Here is a 17,513-nt window from a genome sequence, read left to right as displayed (position 1 = left end):
ACCTGACCTGCTTCCTCTCTTCTCCTCCTCCTTCCCTTCTTCCCACCTGCTTCCTCTCTTTTCCTCCTCCTCCTCCTTCCCTTCTTCCCACCTGCCTCTTTCCTTCTTCCTTTCTCCTCCTTCCCTTCTCCTCCTCCTCCTCTCTTTTCCCTCCCCCTCCTCCTTCCTTTCTCCTTTCTCCTCCTCCTCCTTCCCTTCTTCCCACCTGCCTCCTCTCTCTCTCCTTGCTCCTACACCCACGATTTCTCTTCCTCCTCCTGCTCTTCCTCCTTTTCCCCTTTCTCCCTCTCCACGCTTCTTCCTCATGTTATTATTATTATTATTACCATTATCATTGTTATCATTATCATTATCATTTTCATTATTATTACTCCTCCTTCCTCCTATTCTTTCTCCTCCTCCTCGTCCTTCACTCCCGCCTCCCCTCTCCCTCCTTCTTCCTCCTCCTCCTTCTTCCTCCCTCCCCCCTTCTTCCTCCTCCTTCCACTTCCCCCTCCTCCTCTTCTTCCTCCCCCTCCTTCCTCCTCCTCCTCCTCCTTCTTTCTCCTTCCTCCTCCTCCTTCCCCCTTCCTCCTCCTCCTCCTTCCATCCCGCATCCAATAAATACCTAGCGATCTCAGGCGCATTTCCTGGATGACACCAAGACCCTCTCCAGAACCTCCTTGGAGACGCCAGAAGGAAGCGAAAAATCTTTAACGATTTTCTTGGAAGAAATTCCCGCGCAACACAACCGCCTGTCGCCCCCCCCTCTCCTCCCTCTCTCCCTCTCCCCCCCCACCGCCGCTCCCTGCCTTTCTACAGCACGCCCAGGTTTTCCGAATTCTCTCCCCCACCCCCCACCCCACCCCCCTCTTTCTCTCTCTTCGTTGCTTGGGTTCTTTTTCTTTCTTTTTGGGGGTCTTTCCTTCCTTCGGTGTGTCAGGGAGTCTTCCGAATTCCATCCTCTCCAATCTTCCCCTCCCTCCTCCCTTCCTTTCTTTCTTTCTTTATGTATTTAGTTAATCGTTTCTCACTGTCTGTCTCTGTCTCTCTCTTTCTCTTCCTCTTTCCTCTTTCTCTTTCTCTTTCTCTTTCTCTCTCTCTCCCTCTCTCTTCTTTCCTTCTCCTTCTCCCTCCTCCCTTCCATCACTATACCAAGATGTCTCGCAAGTTCGAGCTTCTTCGATTTCCCTTTCTCCCTCCCCTTCCCCCCTTCTCTCTTTCTCTCTCTCTTTTTTTCCCCTCGACGTCCATTTCCTTCCCCTCGCTGCCCTCTCCCCTCGGCTAATGTCTCCCGGATCCTCGCTGAGTCTCGCTAAGTACCCGAAGGCCTTCAATCTCCCCGAGTTGCTTCGATCCCCCTGACCAGTCCTTGAGGCTTTCTCACCTACGACTCGTGACGTCCCCTCCCCTCCCGTCTTGTCCTCCCCCCTTCCCCTCTCGTCTTGTCCTCCCCCCCCTCTCCCCCTCTTCTCTCTTTCTCTGTCCCTGTTTGTCTGTCTGTCTGTCTGTCTGTCTGTCTGTCTGTCTGTCTGTCTGACTGTCTCGCTCCTTCTCCTTATCCCTCTCCATACCTCTCTCTCTCTCGCGCTCCCTCTCGCCTTCCACTTCTGCTTCTCACTATCCCTTTCTCCCTTCTTTTCTTATTTTCTTTCCCTCTCCCTCCCCCCTTTCTTTTTTCCTTCCTCTCCCACTCTCCCTTAGTGTCTCTTCCTCTTCCTCTTCTTCCTACTTTCCTTTAGTGTCCCTTCCTCTTTCTCTTCTTCCCACTCTCCCTTCCTCTTCCTTTCCCCCTATCTTTCTCCCTCCTTCTCCCTCTCCCTCTTCGTATCGTCTCACTTATGAACACGGCGCTATAATTCTTTGACAATATATATTTTTTTCTCTTTCCTTTCCTCTCCATCCTCTTGTTCTCCTTAATCGTAACCTCTTTCTTGCTCTTTCCTAAAGTGCTTTTGTTCTTTCGTTTTCTCCCCCGCCTCTTCCTCTTCCTCCTTCTCCAGATGTTCTTTATTTGCCTTTCCTTTCACTCTTTTTTTTCTTTTTCTCCATTTTATTTGATGTTTTCCAAGAGGTGAAGATACTGAAGCAAGGAGGTGAGAGAGAGAGAGAGAGAGAGAGAGAGAGAGAGAGAGAGAGAGAGAGAGAGAGAGAGAGAGAGAGAGAGAGAGAGAGAGAGAGAGAGAGAGAGAGAGAAAGAGAGAGAGAGAGAGAGAAAGAGAGAGAAAGAGAGAGAAGAGAGAGAGAGAGAGAGAGAGAGAGAGAGAGAGAGAGAGAGAGAGAGAGAGAGAGAGAGAGAGAGAGAGAGAGAGAGAGAGAGAGAGAGAGAAGAAGAATGTAAGGGAAAGGAACGGAGAAGGGGGAGGGTAAAGGGAAAGAGGGAAAAGGAAAAGAGAAAGGGGAAGACGGAAACGAGAAATTAGAAAGGAGAAAAAAGCAAAGAAAACAGACGAAGGGGAAAGGAGGAAGCGGAAAGAGGAAAAAAGGAAGGAGAGAGGGGAAAGAGGGGAGAGCACGAGGAAGAGTTCCCCCGCGAGAGACACCTGTGGGACACCTGCGGGAACCTCCGGGAAGCACAGGTGAGTTATGGCAACACCTGGCTCTTGCGTCTTGGCCTCCTCCCCTCCTCCTGAACGCCTCATTATCTCATTATTCACATTCTCATTCTTCCTCAACGTCGTCCTTCCAACCATCGAGTTTCAACATCTCTCCACCACCCGTCCCCCCCTCCCCCCCCCACCGTAACCTCCCCCTCCACCTTCCCACTACTTATCTTCTCCCGTTTCTTTTGTGACCAACTTCGTAAAAATCTTTTACTTGGCTGGACTGTTGACAAAAATAAGCGACAATAAATGAATAAATAAACAAAAATAAATAAAAGAAAAAAAGGCTGTTTACTGACTATAAACACCAAAGGTCTATATCTTGGGAATCTATCAATTTCTTCTTTCTCGCCTTTTTATCTCCCTTTCCTTACCTCTTTATCCTTCTCTCTCTTTCCATTCCTTCCTTCCATCTCTTTCCCCTTTCTCAGTCCCACTTCCCCCCTCATCTCCCCCCTTTCCCCTCTCCCTCTTCTCACCTCCTCCCTCTCCCTTCTCACCTCTCCTCGCTATCCCCCTCTTCTCCATCTCATCTCCCCTCTTCTCCCTTCTCTTCCTATCACCCTCCCACCTCCTCCCTCTCATCTCACCTCCACCCCCTCTCCCATCTCATCTCCCCTCACCCTCTCTCCTCCCCTCCCCCACTCATCCCTCTCACCTCCTCTACCACCCCACCCACCCCCCCTCTCCACCCCACCCCACCCACCCACCCCCACCTTTCCTCCGCTAAATGTTCTCCTCCTTAACAGAGTAATTAAGTCGTCCGGGCGGCACGTGATGTCTTGGGCTCCTTGTTTGGCTTGATGGATGGCGACGGCGGCGGAGGAGGAGGAGGGGGTGGGGGGGGGGGGGAGATGGAGGAAGAGAGAGGGAAAGATGGGGGGAGGAGGAGGAGGGGGGGGGGAGATGGAGGAGGAGCGAGGGAAGGATGGAGGGGGAGGAGGAAAGGTGCGAGGGAAAGATGGGAGGAAAGGTGGGAGGGAAGGATGGAGGGGGAGCGAGGGAAAGATGGGGGGGAGGAGGAGGGGGGGGAGATGGAGGAGGAGGAGGGGGGAGATGGAGGAGGAGCGAGGGAAAGATGGGAGGGAGGAGGGGAGGAGGGGGAGATGGAGGAGGAGAGAGAGAAAGGTGGGAGGGAAGGATGGAGGGGGAGCGAGGGAAAGATGGGAGGGATAGATGGGGTATGGAGGAGGGGGAGGAAAGATGGGAGGGAAGGAGGAGGAGGGGAGAAGTAGCTGGGAAAGGTGGGAGACAAAAAATAAATAATAAATAATAATAATAAGAAGAAGAAAAGAAAAAACGAAAGGAAAAAGAAAAGAAAAGCCAGGAATAAGAGGGCCGAGCGACGACCCTCTCGGCGCTCGAACACAAGAAAACACTATAATGGCTTTGCGTCGGCCCGACCCGATCTGGCCTCGACGTCTTCCAAGGGGCCGGGGCTTCCGTCGAGAGGCCGGTCGAGTGTCACTGCTCGTCGGCGCACAAAGACAGGCCATCAAGTCGCGGCTGGAGTGTCACAGCGCCTGGGTCCGCACACACACACACGCACACGCACGTACACGAAGACACAGCAGGTGCAGACACGAACAAGCAGACATAAATGAGGACGCATACACACGAATACACACACGCACGCGCACACACACACACACACACACACACACACACACACACACACACACACACACACACACACACACACACAAACACACACGCACACACACACACAAGCGGACATACACACGCACGTCATAAAGATCTAATCTTGTCCTTCCTTGGCGTCTATATTCATCGTCTTTCTCTTTCTTCGTCTTTCTTTTTCTTCTCCTCCTCTTAGCTGAGGGGAAGGGGGCAGGGGGGGAGGGTGAAGAAGAAGAAGAGAGGGGAGAGAAGAGGGAATAAGTGGGGGAGAGGGGAGGGGAAGTGGGCTCGGAAAGAGAGAGACATAAGAGTTCTGGGAAGAGAAAATAAAGAAACAAGAGATATTAAGGTAAAAAGGAAGAGAGAAAGAGGAGGTGAGAGTAGGGAGATTTGGTGGAAGGAAAGGATAAAGGAAAAGGAGGGAGAGGGAAAGATGGGAGAGAAGGAAAGGGAGGCGGAAAAGACAGACGGGAGCGAGGGACGAAAGAAGAAACGGCGAAGAAAAGAACGAACAGCGAAGACAGAGCAGAAGAAACTGGAGAGGAGGAAAGGGGAAAGGGAGAAGGAGCAGAGGGGGAGAAGAGGCAAAGAAGGAAGAGAGGGAGAGGAGAAAGGAGAAGGAGCAGAGGGGAAGAAGGGGCAAAGGAGGGAGAGAGGGAGAGGGGAAAGGGAGAAGGGGCAAAGGAGGGAGAGGGGAAGGGAAAAGGAGCAGAGGGGGAGAATGGGCGAGGGAGGGAGAGAGGGAGAGGGGAAAGGGAGAAGGAGCAGAGGCGGAGAATGGGCAAGGGAGGGAGAGCGAAAGATGTCATAACCGTGTTTCTAATGACCACTTTTTTACTGCCGAGCACCAGCAGATCCCAGCCTAAGTCTCCTCCATTTTGTCTTTATAGGTCGTAAAATATTATTACTTCATTTGTCAACAATAGCTGCCTTATTAGACAGTAATTACGGGGGGATCAGAAGAAAAAAGGAGGGATGGAGGGATCAACAGAGGAAAGAGAAAGGAGGAGAAGTATTAGTGACAACGGAGATAAAAAAAGAAAGGGGGAAGGGGAATATTAGAAGCTAGAGCTACATTAATAATATTTGTAGGGAGGGGAGGAAGGAGGGGGAGGGAGAGAGGGAGTGAGTGAAAGGGGGAGGGAGGGAGAGAGAGGGAGGAGGGAGATAGAGAGAAAGGGCAGAGGAGGGAGGGAGAGTGTGTGTGTGTGTGTGTGTGTGTGTGTGTGTGTGTGTGGTGTGTGTGTGTGTGTGTGTGTGTGTGTGTGTGTGTGTGTGTGTGTGTGTGATGAGAGAGAGAGAGAGAGAGAGAGAGAGAGAGAGAGAGAGAGAGAGAGAGAGAGAGAGAGAGAGAGAGAGAGAGAGAGACAGAGAGAGAGAGAGACAGAGAGAAATATATACATAGAGAAAAAGAGAAACGCAAGTCAACATAAAGTAAACATAACCCGAGAGTAGGCAGTAAAACCCAACAGGAAGAGACCAAAAACAATAAAACAAAATTAAAAACAATCCCCCCGAAACCGGAGAAAATCCAGAAAGCCCAAAAAGGAAAAAAACGAAGGAAAAGAAAGAGATGAAGAAGGCCACACAGGACGCCAGAGGAGAATGAGGAGGAGGAGGAGGAGGAGGAGGAGGAGGAGGAGAATGAGGAGGAGGAGGAGAGGAGGCGCGGACAAGAGACCTTACGAAGTAGGAAACGCGGACGAGAATGAGAGAGAGAACGAGAGTAGAAGTAGGAGGACGAGCGAGCGGACGAAGGAAGACACGCGGACGAAGAGAGAGAGAGAGAGAGAGAGAGAGAGAGAGAGAGAGAGAGAGAGAGAGAGAGAGAGAGAGAGAGAGAGAGAGAGAGAGAGAGAGAGAGAGAGAGAGAGAGAGCGAACTTAGGAAGACACGCGGACGAGGAGAGAGAGAATGAGAGAAAGAGAGAGAGAGCGAACGAAGGAGGAAGCGAGGACGAGAAGAGAGAGAGAGAGTGCGGACCCAGAAGAAGCTCCGGGGCGGCATCTCCGGCGGGCGCGAGAGCCACTCCAACGCGCGACGAGAACCGCGCTTCAATGACCAATTAAAATCAAGTGCCAGTTCAGTGCCACAGAGAGTGACGACGCCGGCGAGGGTGAGAGGGCGGCCGTGTTGTGTTGCGAGGGGGGAAGGGGGAGGGGAGCGTGTGGGAAGGAGGGGGGAGTGGAGGAGAAGGTGGGGGTGGGGAGGGTGGGAAGGAAGGGGGTGGGAGGAGGAGAAGGTGGGGGAGGGGAGGGTGGGGTGGAAGAGGGAGGGTAGGAGTGGATGAAGGGAAGGTGTGGGAAGGAGGGTGGGGGTGGATGAGGGGCGTGTGGGAAGGAGGGTGGGAGTGGAGGAGGGGAAGGTGGGAGAGGGGAGGGGGAAGGAGGGAAAGGTGGATTAGGGAGGGTGGATGAGGGGAGTGTGAGAAGGGTAAGGGAGGGAGAAGGTGAATAATGGGGTGGGGGAGGGTGGAGGAGGGAGGGTGCGAATGGCAAGGGAAAGTGGGGAAGGAAGGGGGTGGCGGGGAGGAGAGAGGACTTAGGAGTGTGATATACAAGAGAGATAGAATGGAGAGCGAAAGAGGGAGGAAAAATAGAAAAAAGTGATACACGGGACGACAAATGAGGGAGAGAGAGAGGGAGGGAGGCGGAAGATATTAACAAACCGACGTAAAGATACGGAATAAAACCTCTCCTTTCTCTCCCTACCTCCCCCCCCCCCACATTCCCCAACACTAAGAGGGCAAGCAAGGCCATCTTGAACCCTTCCTTCGCCTCCTTACCACCCCTTCCCAATTCTATTCTATCCCCACGACTCTCTCCCCTTCCCCTTCTCCCTCTCACCATCCCTCTCTCCCATCCCCTTCTCCCCTTCCCCCTCCACTTCTCCCCTTCCCCCTCCCTCTCTCCTCTCTCCCTGTCCCCTTCTCCCCTTCTTCCTCCACTTCTCCCCTCCCCCTCTCCCCTCTCCTATCTCCCCTATCCCCTTCCCCCCTTCCCCTACCCTCTTATCACCCCCACCCACCCCCCACCCCAAAGGGCAGGTGGCGGGTGATCAAGGCAAGGATATGCTTCCCTCTGTTGACATTACATACACGCGGCGTGGGGCGATAAGGGAGTCAGGGAGGGCCGTGTGCGCATGCGGTAAGGGGGGAGGAGGAGGGGGAGGAGGAGGAGGAGGAGGAGGAGGAGGAGGAGGAGGAGGAGGAGGAGGAGGAGGGGGAGGGGAAGGGGAAGAAAGGGGAAGGAGGAGGGAGGGGGAAGGGAAGAAGGAGGATGAGGGGGAGAAGGAGGGGAAGAAAGGGAAGGAGGAGGAGGAGGAGGGGTAAAGGAAGAGGAAGAGAAGGAAGAAGAAATTTAAAAGGAAGAGGAAGAAGAAAAGCCGAGAGCCTAAAAACAAAAAACAAAAACACAAAAAAGGTAGGAAAATAGAGAGAGAAAACCTCAAGAGCAGCAAAACCCAAATGAAAAAACCACACAAGTGATACGAGGGGAACAGTAAGGAAACATTCCACAGCTGTGCACAAAACAACAATGAAATACAGCGAAATAAACACAGACCCACAACGAAATAAATAAATAAAACAATATCTATCGACTCAGCCCAATCTATCTAGCTAAAGATATATTTCGAACGGTCGAACGTCCCCCACCAGCCAAGTAAGCAGACCCCCCTCCCCCTCCCCTCTCCCCCCTTGCCCAGCCTCTTCCACCTCCTCCTCCTCCCTTCCCCTTCTCCCAGATCCTTCTACCTCCTTCCACCTCCTCCTCCTTCCCTAGCCCCTTCCACCTCCTCCTCCTCCCCCTCCCCTCTCCCCCTTCCCCCAGATCCTTCTACCTCCTTCCACCTCCTCCTGCTTCCCTAGCCCCTTCCACCTCCTCCACCCCCGACCCCCTTCCCCCAGACCCTTTCCGCTGACCCCTCGTAAGCTGGGTCATTTTACAACCCAGGTCACGTCTTTCTGGGGAGCAGCCGACCCAACCTCAACCCCGGCACGCTAAGGCTTTTTAGTTGGGGGGGGGGGGGGAGGTGTGGAGGAGGAGGCGAGGAACGGGGGGTGGAGGAGGAGGAGGAGTGGGACGAGAAGAGGAGGAGAAGAAGGATAAGTAGGAGGAGGAGGAGGAGTGGGACGAGAAGGAGGAGGAGGAGGAGTGGGACGAGAAGAGGAGGAGAAGAAGGATAAGTAGGAGGAGGAGGAGGAGTGGGACGAGAAGGAGGAGGAGGAGGAGTGGGACGAGAAGAGGAAGAGAAGTAGGATAAGTAGGAGTAGGAGGAGGAGTGGGACGAGAAGGAGGAGGAGGAGGAGTGGGACGAGAAGAGGAGGGAGAAGAAGGATAAGTAGGAGGAGGAGGAGGAGTGGGACGAGAAGGAGGAGGAGGAGGGAGTGGGACGAGAAGAGGAGGAGAAGAAGGATAAGTAGGAGGAGGAGGAGGAGTGGGACGAGAAGGAGGAGGAGGAGGAGTGGGACGAGAAGAGGAGGAGAAGAAGGATAAGTAGGAGGAGGAGGAGGAGTGGGACGAGAAGGAGGAGGAGGAGGAGTGGGACGAGAAGGAGGAGGAGGAGGAGTGGGACGAGAAGAGGGAGGAGGAGAGGGATGAGAGGAGGAGGAGGAGGAGGAGGGTGAGAAGACAAGGAGGAGAAAGAGGAGGGACAGACGCACGTGTATGATAAAGAGGTTAATAAAATAATACTGTACATTTAATTTTTCTTTTTCTTTTTTCACAGGCGAGTATGGGGGTTGACGGGGGGGGGGGAGGTTATTAAGTACCCAAACAACAAAGAGAGAAATAACAGTGTTTGGAAGCCGGGTCACGAAGCAACGACCCCCCCCCCCACCACCACCACCTCCCCTTCCTCTCCCTTTGCCCTCCCCCCCTCCCCCCCTAAAACCATCACATAAGACTGCCAGATAGGATAATTCCCCTACTCTCCCCCCCCCTTCCCTCCCTCGCAACCCAATTAGGTCGAGGAGTGACAAGCATCTCAACGCGCCTGTCCCTCCCTCCCTCCTTCCCTCCCTTCCTCCCTCCCTCCCTCCCTTTCTCCCTCACCTTCTGTCCTTCCTCCCTTTCTCCCCTCCTCCCTCCCTATTTCCCTCCCTTCCTCCTCCTCCAACTCTCCCTCCCTCCCTCCTCCCTCACCTACCCTCCACCCTCCCTCTCTCCCCTCCTCCTGCCATCCTCATCCCTCCCTCCCTCCCCTCCTCCTGCCATCCTCAGAGTCCTAAAAAAAAAAGAAATCTCAAGAAAAGGAGCAGTCCGAAGAAGGTACAAGAGGATGCTAAGGAAATCCTCTAGCAGTAAGGGAAGGGAAGGGAGAGAGGGGTGGACAGGGGGGGAGGGGGGGGAAGGGGACGAGGAAGAGATTTCCTGAATTTAAATATTCCTTGTCAACTGGCACGACATTTGGTTCCAGCCAATGAAATTCTTTATAAAAAAAAAACAATATATATATATACACATATCTCCCTTTTTATGCTTCAAATAGAAAAAATAATAATAAATAAATCATCGAACATTAAAATAAATCCTCAAACCAAATCCAAAGAAGAAGAAAAAAAAACAGAAAGAATTTTTAAGAATCCCTCCCGGGCCAAAAAAAAAAAAAAAAAAAAAAAAATCCAGGGAGAAGATAAACCAAGAGAGAATCGAGCGGATAACAAGGGAGGGAGGGAGGGAGGGGGAGGGGGGGGATGTCGTTTACCCTCCGCCGGGTCCTCGTTCTTGTGAGTAATTAGTTCCAAACTGCCCATCGCGAGCCCTGCCTTGGCTCCCCCGGGTCAAGGGGCGCCACTGGCTTCTATATCTTCCCTCTGGGCTTCTGTTTCGTTCTTTTTATTTCTTGTTTTATGTTTTGTTTCAGTGTTTTGTTATTTTCCCTTTGCTTTTGTTTCGATAGTTTTTCATTTATCTTTTTTTTTAGATCATATATTTTAAGCTTTTGTTTAAATCATCTCTTTTCCTTTTTTAGCTTTTGGTTTAATTGTCTTTTTCATATTTTATAACTTATATTTCAATATCTTTTTTCTTTCCCTTTTTATATTTCTTTTTTCTAATCTTTTAAATGATATATCCATTTTTCAGCTTTTGTTTTTTGGACGTTTTCCTTTTATCTTTCCTTTGTTTCATAAATATTTTCCTTTTTTCAGCATTCGAATCATATTTTTTTCTGTTTTTCCACCTTCTGTTTTTACGAAATATTTTCCCCTTTCGTGTGCCAGTTCGTCTGTCTGTCACCCTTCTCCTTCCCTGAACTCCAAAGATTTCCCTTTTCTTAAGAGAGGAGACTCCATGGTTACCGTCCTCCATTCTCCCGCGTCCTTTTGGCTCATTCTATTTTTCCTTCTTCCTTTTCCTTCTCTTCTTCTTTCTCTTTTTTCCCTTCCCTCCGCCCCCAGACCCTGATTTAATAAACCGTATTGAGGTGGGAGGAGTGAACAGGGGAGGGGGGTGGAGGGAGGGGGGGAGGCTGAAGGGAGGGTAGGGGTGAGGGATGTGGGAGGAGAGGGGGGAGGACAGAGGGAGGATGGGGGGGAGATGGAGGGAGGATGGGGGAGATGGAGGGAGGATGGGGGTGGGGAAGATGGAGAGAGGATAGGGGGGGGAGCCGACGTGAACGTGTGTCTGACAAGACTTGGATCGAGAACTCACTTAATCTCTTAAAAAAAAAGAAAAAAAGAGAAAAAACGTAACGTGATGACAAGCGGAAGAACGCATAAATAAGAAAGAAAAAAACGGTAATAAAGACAAACAGAAAAAAAGATGACAAGAGGAAGAACGCATAAAGAATAAAGAAAAAAACGGTAATAAAGACAAACAGAAAAAAAGAAGAATGAGTTGGAAGGAGGAGAAGGAGAGATAAAAAAAAAGTCCGAGAAAGGCTGAGGAGGTGTGTCTCGCTCCTCCCAGTCCATCAGGGCACTTTGGACTTTGCTTTGGACCCTGACAAGCTCTCGCTCTCGCCCTCTCTCTCTCTCTCTGTTCGTCTGTCTTCCTAATATTGTCTCGCCCTCTCGCCCTCTCGCCCTCTCTCTCTCTCTCTCTCTCTCTCTCTCTCTCTCTCTCTCTCTCTCTCTCTCTCTCTCTCTCTCTCTCTCTCTCTCTCTCTCTCCCATCTCTCTGTTCGTCTATCTGTCTTCCTAACATTCTCTCTCTCTCTCCCCCCCTTTCCATTAATCAACCTCCCACCCTACCTTCCTTCCTCCCCCTCACCCAACCCCTTTGACTCACATCTCTCCTCTTCTCTCCCACCCCCCCAATTCCGCCCTCACACCCTCCCTTGTCCCTCACACCCCTCCCACCCCTACCTTGTCCCTCCCACCCCTCCCCGCACCCTCTACATCCCCCCCCCCCCCCTCCCCCTGGCACTGTTTGCCCTGGTCGCGGCCGAGTGCCACGCCGGCTGCCCTCAACAGCGAATTAATCATCCACAAAAGCCGGGATCGTAGGATGCCTTAAGAGGCTTTGGGGCCCGCGGGGCACTCGCTCCTCCGGCGCGGCGGCCGGCTCATCCTGCGGCGTGGGAATCGGGAATCGGGAATTGGAAGAGAAAAGGGAGGAGGAGGGAGGGGAGGACTGGGGGGGAGGAGGAGGAGAGGACTGGGGGGAAGGAGGAGAGGACTGGGGGGGGAGGAGGAGGAGGAGGAGGAGGAGGAGGAGGAAGAAGAAGAAGAAGAAGAAGAAGAAGAAGAAGAAGAAGAAGAAGAAGAAGAAGAAGAAGAAGAAGAAGAAGAAGGAAGAAGAAGAAGAAGAAGAAGAAGAAGAGGGGAGTGAAGGGAAGAAAGAGGAGGTGGTACTGGTGAAGGAGAATAGGAGGAAGAATAGAAGAAATAAGAACACAAACACAGAGAAACAGATGATAAGGAAGTATAAAAATAGAATTCTGAGAGATGGGGATAAGGATAAGCAAAAGAAGGCGTAAGAGAGAAAAAAGTGAAAGGAGAGGACAGAAGGAAAATAACATGGAGTAACTGCAAGAAAAAGGTTTCTTATTAAATAAGAGAGATAGAGAGAGAAACGAACGAGGAGGCAAAGATAAAGATAAAGAGGGGATGGGAAAACAATAGAATCAATCAATGAATAGAAGGTCAAAGTTGAAAACAAAGTAAAAAAAAAAAGGGGGGGGAGGGAGGAATGGGGTAAAAACACTTGAAAGCAACTGTGTCTCTTTAACCCTAAAAGGAGGAGGGGGCAAAGTCAACGAATTTCCCGACGTCGCTCCTAATTTTCCCCAAACTATTTTCCAGCTGCCTCCCCTACCCCTCCCCCTCCTCGCCTCCTCCTTCTCTTCCCTCCTCGCCTCCTCCTCCCCTCCCCCTCCCCTCCTCTCCTCCTTCTCCTCCTCGCCTCCGCCTCCTCCTCCTCCTCCTCCTTCTCCTCTCTACTCTGCCTCCTCCTCCTCCCCTACCCCGCCCTTTCTTCCTCCTCCTCCGCCTCTTGCTAGTGTTCCACCCCTTTTCTTTCTCTTCCTTTTCGGCCCTCCCTTCGTTACTCTTCTTCCTCCTCCTTCTCCCTCCTCTTCGCCTCCCCCTCCCTTTCCCTTCCCCTACTCTTTCCCCTCATTTTCACCTCCCCCCAACACCTAACCTCCCCTACACCCCCTCCACAACCATCCTCCCCCCACCTCCTCCCCCTCCTTCCACAATAAAAAGACACGTCGCCGAAAAAATCTAATTCCACGACGTCGGCAAAGAACGAAACGCTCTCCCACGAGGACACTTAAAGGCCTCTCTCTCTCTCTCTCTCTCTCTCTCTCTCTCTCTCTCTCTCTCTCTCTCTCTCTCTCTCTCTCTCTCTCTCTCTCTCTCTCCATCAATCTACCTCCCTTCCTTCCTCCCTCCCTTCCTCCTTCAATCTCTCTCTCTCTCCTCTCTCTCTCCCTTCTTCCCTATTCTCTCTCCTTCTCTCCTCCCCTTTCCTATTCGCTCTCCCTCTTCCTTATCCCACCTCTTCCCTTCTCTCTAATTCCCTCTTCCCTTCTCCCCATCTTCCCGTCTCTCTACTCACCCCTCTTCCCCTATCCTCTCTCTCTCCCTCTCTCTACACCCTCCTCCCCTTCTCCCCCCCCCCCCCCAACCACCCGAAAACGTCATCGTTAACAACCCCAACAATAAGTGAGTGCCGCCACCGCCACCAACAGCTGACATCTTCCGACAGCTCCTTCAGTATATACAAAAAAGAGAGAGAGAGAGAAAAAGTGTCTGACTGTTACCGCAATGAGGCCTAAAATCTGTATAATGAATCTAAAAAAGAGGGACTTGGGGAAGGAGGGAGGGAGGGAGAGAGGGAGGGGGAGAGGGGAGGAGGAGGGAGGGAGGGAGGGAGGGAGAGAGGGAGGACAGATAGAGAGAGAGATAGAGAGAGAGAGAGAGAGAGAGAGAGAGAGAGAGAGAAGAGAGAAGAGAGAGAGAGAGAGAGAGAGAAAGAGAGAGAGAGAGAGAGTGAGAGCGAGAGAGACAAAGACAGACAGACAAGAGATACACAGACAGACACCGAGAAAGGGGGAGAGGAGAAAGATCTAAAGGACATACAACTCAATATCAAGAGATTGGGGGGGGGGGAGGGGTCACCGAGTACGTGCCTTCTATGCCGAGTCTGTGTAATACTAAACATGCCAAATGATTTAGGATTTATTTTATCGCTACGATTTATAAACGCATCTGTAAAACATAACAGGGCGTGCTGTGTTTGTCTTCCTGCATCATGATGTAGATATATTCATAAAGCAAAATATTTTTTCTTTAAATTATGCATTCCTTTATCAGGTGGCGCTGACGAGGCTTCCAAATATACGAGCTTTCTCTTTACATGTGAAGAGAAGAGAAGAGGAGAGGAGAGACAATAAAACAAAAGAAGAGAAGAGAGGAGAAAGGAGAGAAAAGGACAGACAAGAAAAGAAAAGAATAAAAGAGGAGAGAAGAAACGCGAAGAGGAGAGACAATAAAACAAAACAAGAGAAGAGGAGAGACAAGAAAAGAAAAGACCAGAAAATGAAACAAAAACAGTACAACCCCCCCAAAAAAGGGAAAAGGAAAGAAGAGAAGAAACCAAAAGAGAGAGAAAAAAGAAAAAAAGGGGGATAGGGGCGCCTTCACACAGCTATTTCGTGGTTCCGGCGAGGAAGCACTACAAGACAGGCCTTTTACACCACATTAGCTGTCAAGACGGAGAGTGTGGAGAGGAGAGTGAATGGTGGGGAAAGAGGGGCAGGCAAGAGGAAGGAAAGGAGGATAAGTGTCTCTAGTGGGTGAAGGAGGAGGGAGAGAGGGGGAGAGGGAGAGAAGAAAGAACGTGAAGTTGACCACAATTTTTCTTTTTCTCTCCTCCCTCCATCGCACGATAATTTTCCTCTTCAGCTGCCACAGAAAAAGAAGAAAAAAAGAAAAAAGGCAGAATGTGTGGAGATTGTTTCTGTCTATCTCTCGCGCTAAATGATCCTTGTAAACTGTCTCTTTATCCTGTTCGGTCGTTTAATGTTTATTTATTCATCTTCGTCTTTGATAACAGAGAGAATGGCGAATGTTGAGAGATGGATAGGAGAACAAAAGATGGGAAGAGACGCAACGATTGTAAACAAAGACAGATAGGAAGAAGGGAAATGAAAGATGGGGAAAAGAAGTAACAGATAAACTGTAAACGGACAAAAGATCGAAAATTAATAGACCAAAACAGAACATAAATTGCAGCAGAAGCGGAGTGAGACGGTGTGAAAAATATATTACCAAATAAACGAACGGACACATAAATTACATAAATTGCATTGCAACACAGAATTCTACCACGGAATTAACACAAAAGTCCGACAAGAACAGAAAAAAACTACGGCTCTTTTAATTTACTAAGTCGAACTTCAATGTTGTGGACATTTTTGAGCGTGTCCCGAATTCCTTCACTAAAGCAAGTTTGTCAAGGTTATTTACTGGGCTACTGAGAACTGTCAGGGGAAAAAACGAACAGATACGATCAACGAAAATAAGACGATAAAGATAAAGAAACACGTGAGGTTGTTAATTGTCTGCAAAAACAATTGGTTCGCACAAAGATCCCCGAGGCCACACACATCAAATCCCCTTCTCTCTTCTTTTATCATTTCTTTCGTTCTTTCCCTCTCTTCTTCGGTCTCTCTGTTCCTGGCGGACGCAGGCTGGTCGAGAAACAGACATACATACAGACAGATCGACATATGCACACATAAAAACACACACACAGACAGATCGACATGTACAAACTTACAAACACACACACACACACACACACACACACACACACACACACACACACACACACACACACACACACACACACACACACACACACACACACACACGCACACGCACATTTGTGTACACTCTACGCCGAGTTCGGAGACCCAAAAAATGCGACTGTTTGTATGTCTTGCCCGCTGTGAAAACACCGACTATTTTCACCCAAGAGAACCGAGAACAATACAGGCTTTCACTTCCCCGTGCCTTTTTTAATGGGTTTCCGGCACCTCACACTAAATTAAGAGCCGAGAAATGCCTTAATAACGACATGAATACACGCCTCCCGTGTGCAACAGAAGAGAGTGAAAAAATAAATAGACAAAAAAATAAGACATTTTAGAAAACTCTCTCCGCCACCACGCTGTCGAGCTCCTCATTCCCATTTCGTCCGCGAGGTGGCATGGCCGTCGGGCAAGAGAGGGGAAGGGGGGAGAGAGGGAGAGGAGGGAGAGAGGGGCAGGGGGGAAGGGAGAGGAGGCAGAGAGGGGCAGGGGGAGAGGGAGAGGAGGCACAGAGGGGCAGGGGGGAGAGGGAGAGGAGGAAGAGGGGGGAAGGGGGAGTGCGGGTAAACGTGCAGGGTAAACAACAAATGTAAACAGCGCCAGACAGAAGCTGCGTTAGCTCGGCCCCAACTCGGAGCGCACTTGGCCGCTGTTTGCTCGCCGTATTCGTTTTCGTGGATGCGGGGCTGAGCCGGTTTGTGGGTCGGGAGGATTCTCGGGCCGAGTGTTTGGATTGTTTTGGCTTTGTCCTGGAGTACTTACAGATGCTCCACTCTTCGCTGGGGGAATTCCGCCTCGAATTAATGGCGGCTTCGTTTCCGTGGGCCAGTCCTGGCGGCGCTCACCCCTTCCCCCCACTGCCCTCTCCTCCTCTTCTTCCTCTTCCTTCCTCATTTACTTCCAGCCGATACATTCCCTCTACTCTAATTATTGTTCTTTGTGTCTATCCCTCGGAATTGAGAGGTGCCCACGTGGCGACATAGGGGGTGGGGGGAGATAGATAGAAAGGGGATGGAAAATGGAAAATCGAGAGAACAAATAAAAGTGGAAGAAGGGAAGCAGGAGAGGAGCGGCGGAGGGCAACGCGAGGAGCCAAGCCGAAGACGAGGTCGCGGCCACCCATAGGAACACCGCGTGTAAACAAACGTGGCGAGCGGGCTTGGATGGGTAAACATGGCGACCGGTCTGGGGCTCGATATCTTCTTAACACCTTTTCCGTCCTTTTTTCCCAGTATGATTTGCCAATATTGACTCTTTCTTACAAGGGCTGATGGGGTGGCGGAGAAATTTATGTGGGGAGTTTGTACAAGTTTACGAAAAGAACCTTTTTTTATGGACTTCATATTTTCTCTTCTTTCGGCCAACTTTTGTTTATTTTCTCTGTCGTTTGAAGAGCGACGTCTATAGGAATAACCGATATGTCTTTTAGTCATTCTGTGCATGACATACTGACAGTGTGTGTAAGATACGGGGGGGAGGGGAGGAGAGGGAGAGGGAGAGGGAGAGAGGGAGAGGGAGAGAGAGAGAGAGAGAGAGAGAGAGAGAGAGAGAGAGAGAGAGAGAGAGAGAGAGAGAGAGAGAGAGAGAGAGAGAGAGAGAGAGAGAGAGACCGGAGAGGAGAGGAGAAAGAGAAAGATCGAATGAAAGAAAGAAAGACAAAACAATGAAAAAGACAAAAAAAGAGAAAAACAGACAAGCATACAGACAAAAGAGCACAACATGATACAAATAACCCCCCTCCCCCCCATTTAAACGCCACAGCAACGTACGTATAACGGGAGAAGTAGAAGGTTCCGCAGAGAAGACCAGTTCGTCTCCACACAGCCCGTAGCTTCCCGTCCGTCACTTCCCGTTGCGAGTGAATCGGTTATGCCAACAACTTATTAAACGATGGAAAGGAGAGGGAAATAGGGAAAGAGAGAGAGGGGAAGAAATGGAAAGAGGGAGGGAGGTAGAGAATAAGAGAAAGAGGAAGAAGAGTGGAAGAGGGAAAGAGGGAGAGAGAAGAGAAAGAGGGAGAGA

At 50.6% G+C, this 17,513-nt stretch overlaps 1 protein-coding gene across 1 annotated transcript in view; it reads left to right on the top strand.

Moving 5' to 3' along the window:
- The first annotated feature begins 3,965 nt into the window (after nt 1–3,965).
- Nucleotides 3,966–17,513, top strand: part of LOC138865071 (constitutive coactivator of peroxisome proliferator-activated receptor gamma-like) — a 16,871-nt gene continuing 3,323 nt past the window's right edge. Inside the window, exon 1 of the mRNA XM_070134411.1 lies at nt 3,966–4,109. Coding sequence (XP_069990512.1) covers nt 3,966–4,109 — 144 coding nt within the window. The remainder of the gene's footprint in view (nt 4,110–17,513) is intronic.

This window comes from Penaeus vannamei, chromosome 19, assembly GCF_042767895.1.
Source record: "Penaeus vannamei isolate JL-2024 chromosome 19, ASM4276789v1, whole genome shotgun sequence".
NCBI lineage: Eukaryota > Metazoa > Arthropoda > Malacostraca > Decapoda > Penaeidae > Penaeus > Penaeus vannamei.
The sequence above is the reverse complement of the archived record's forward strand: the minus strand, read 5'-3'. Positions and strand labels throughout refer to the sequence as shown.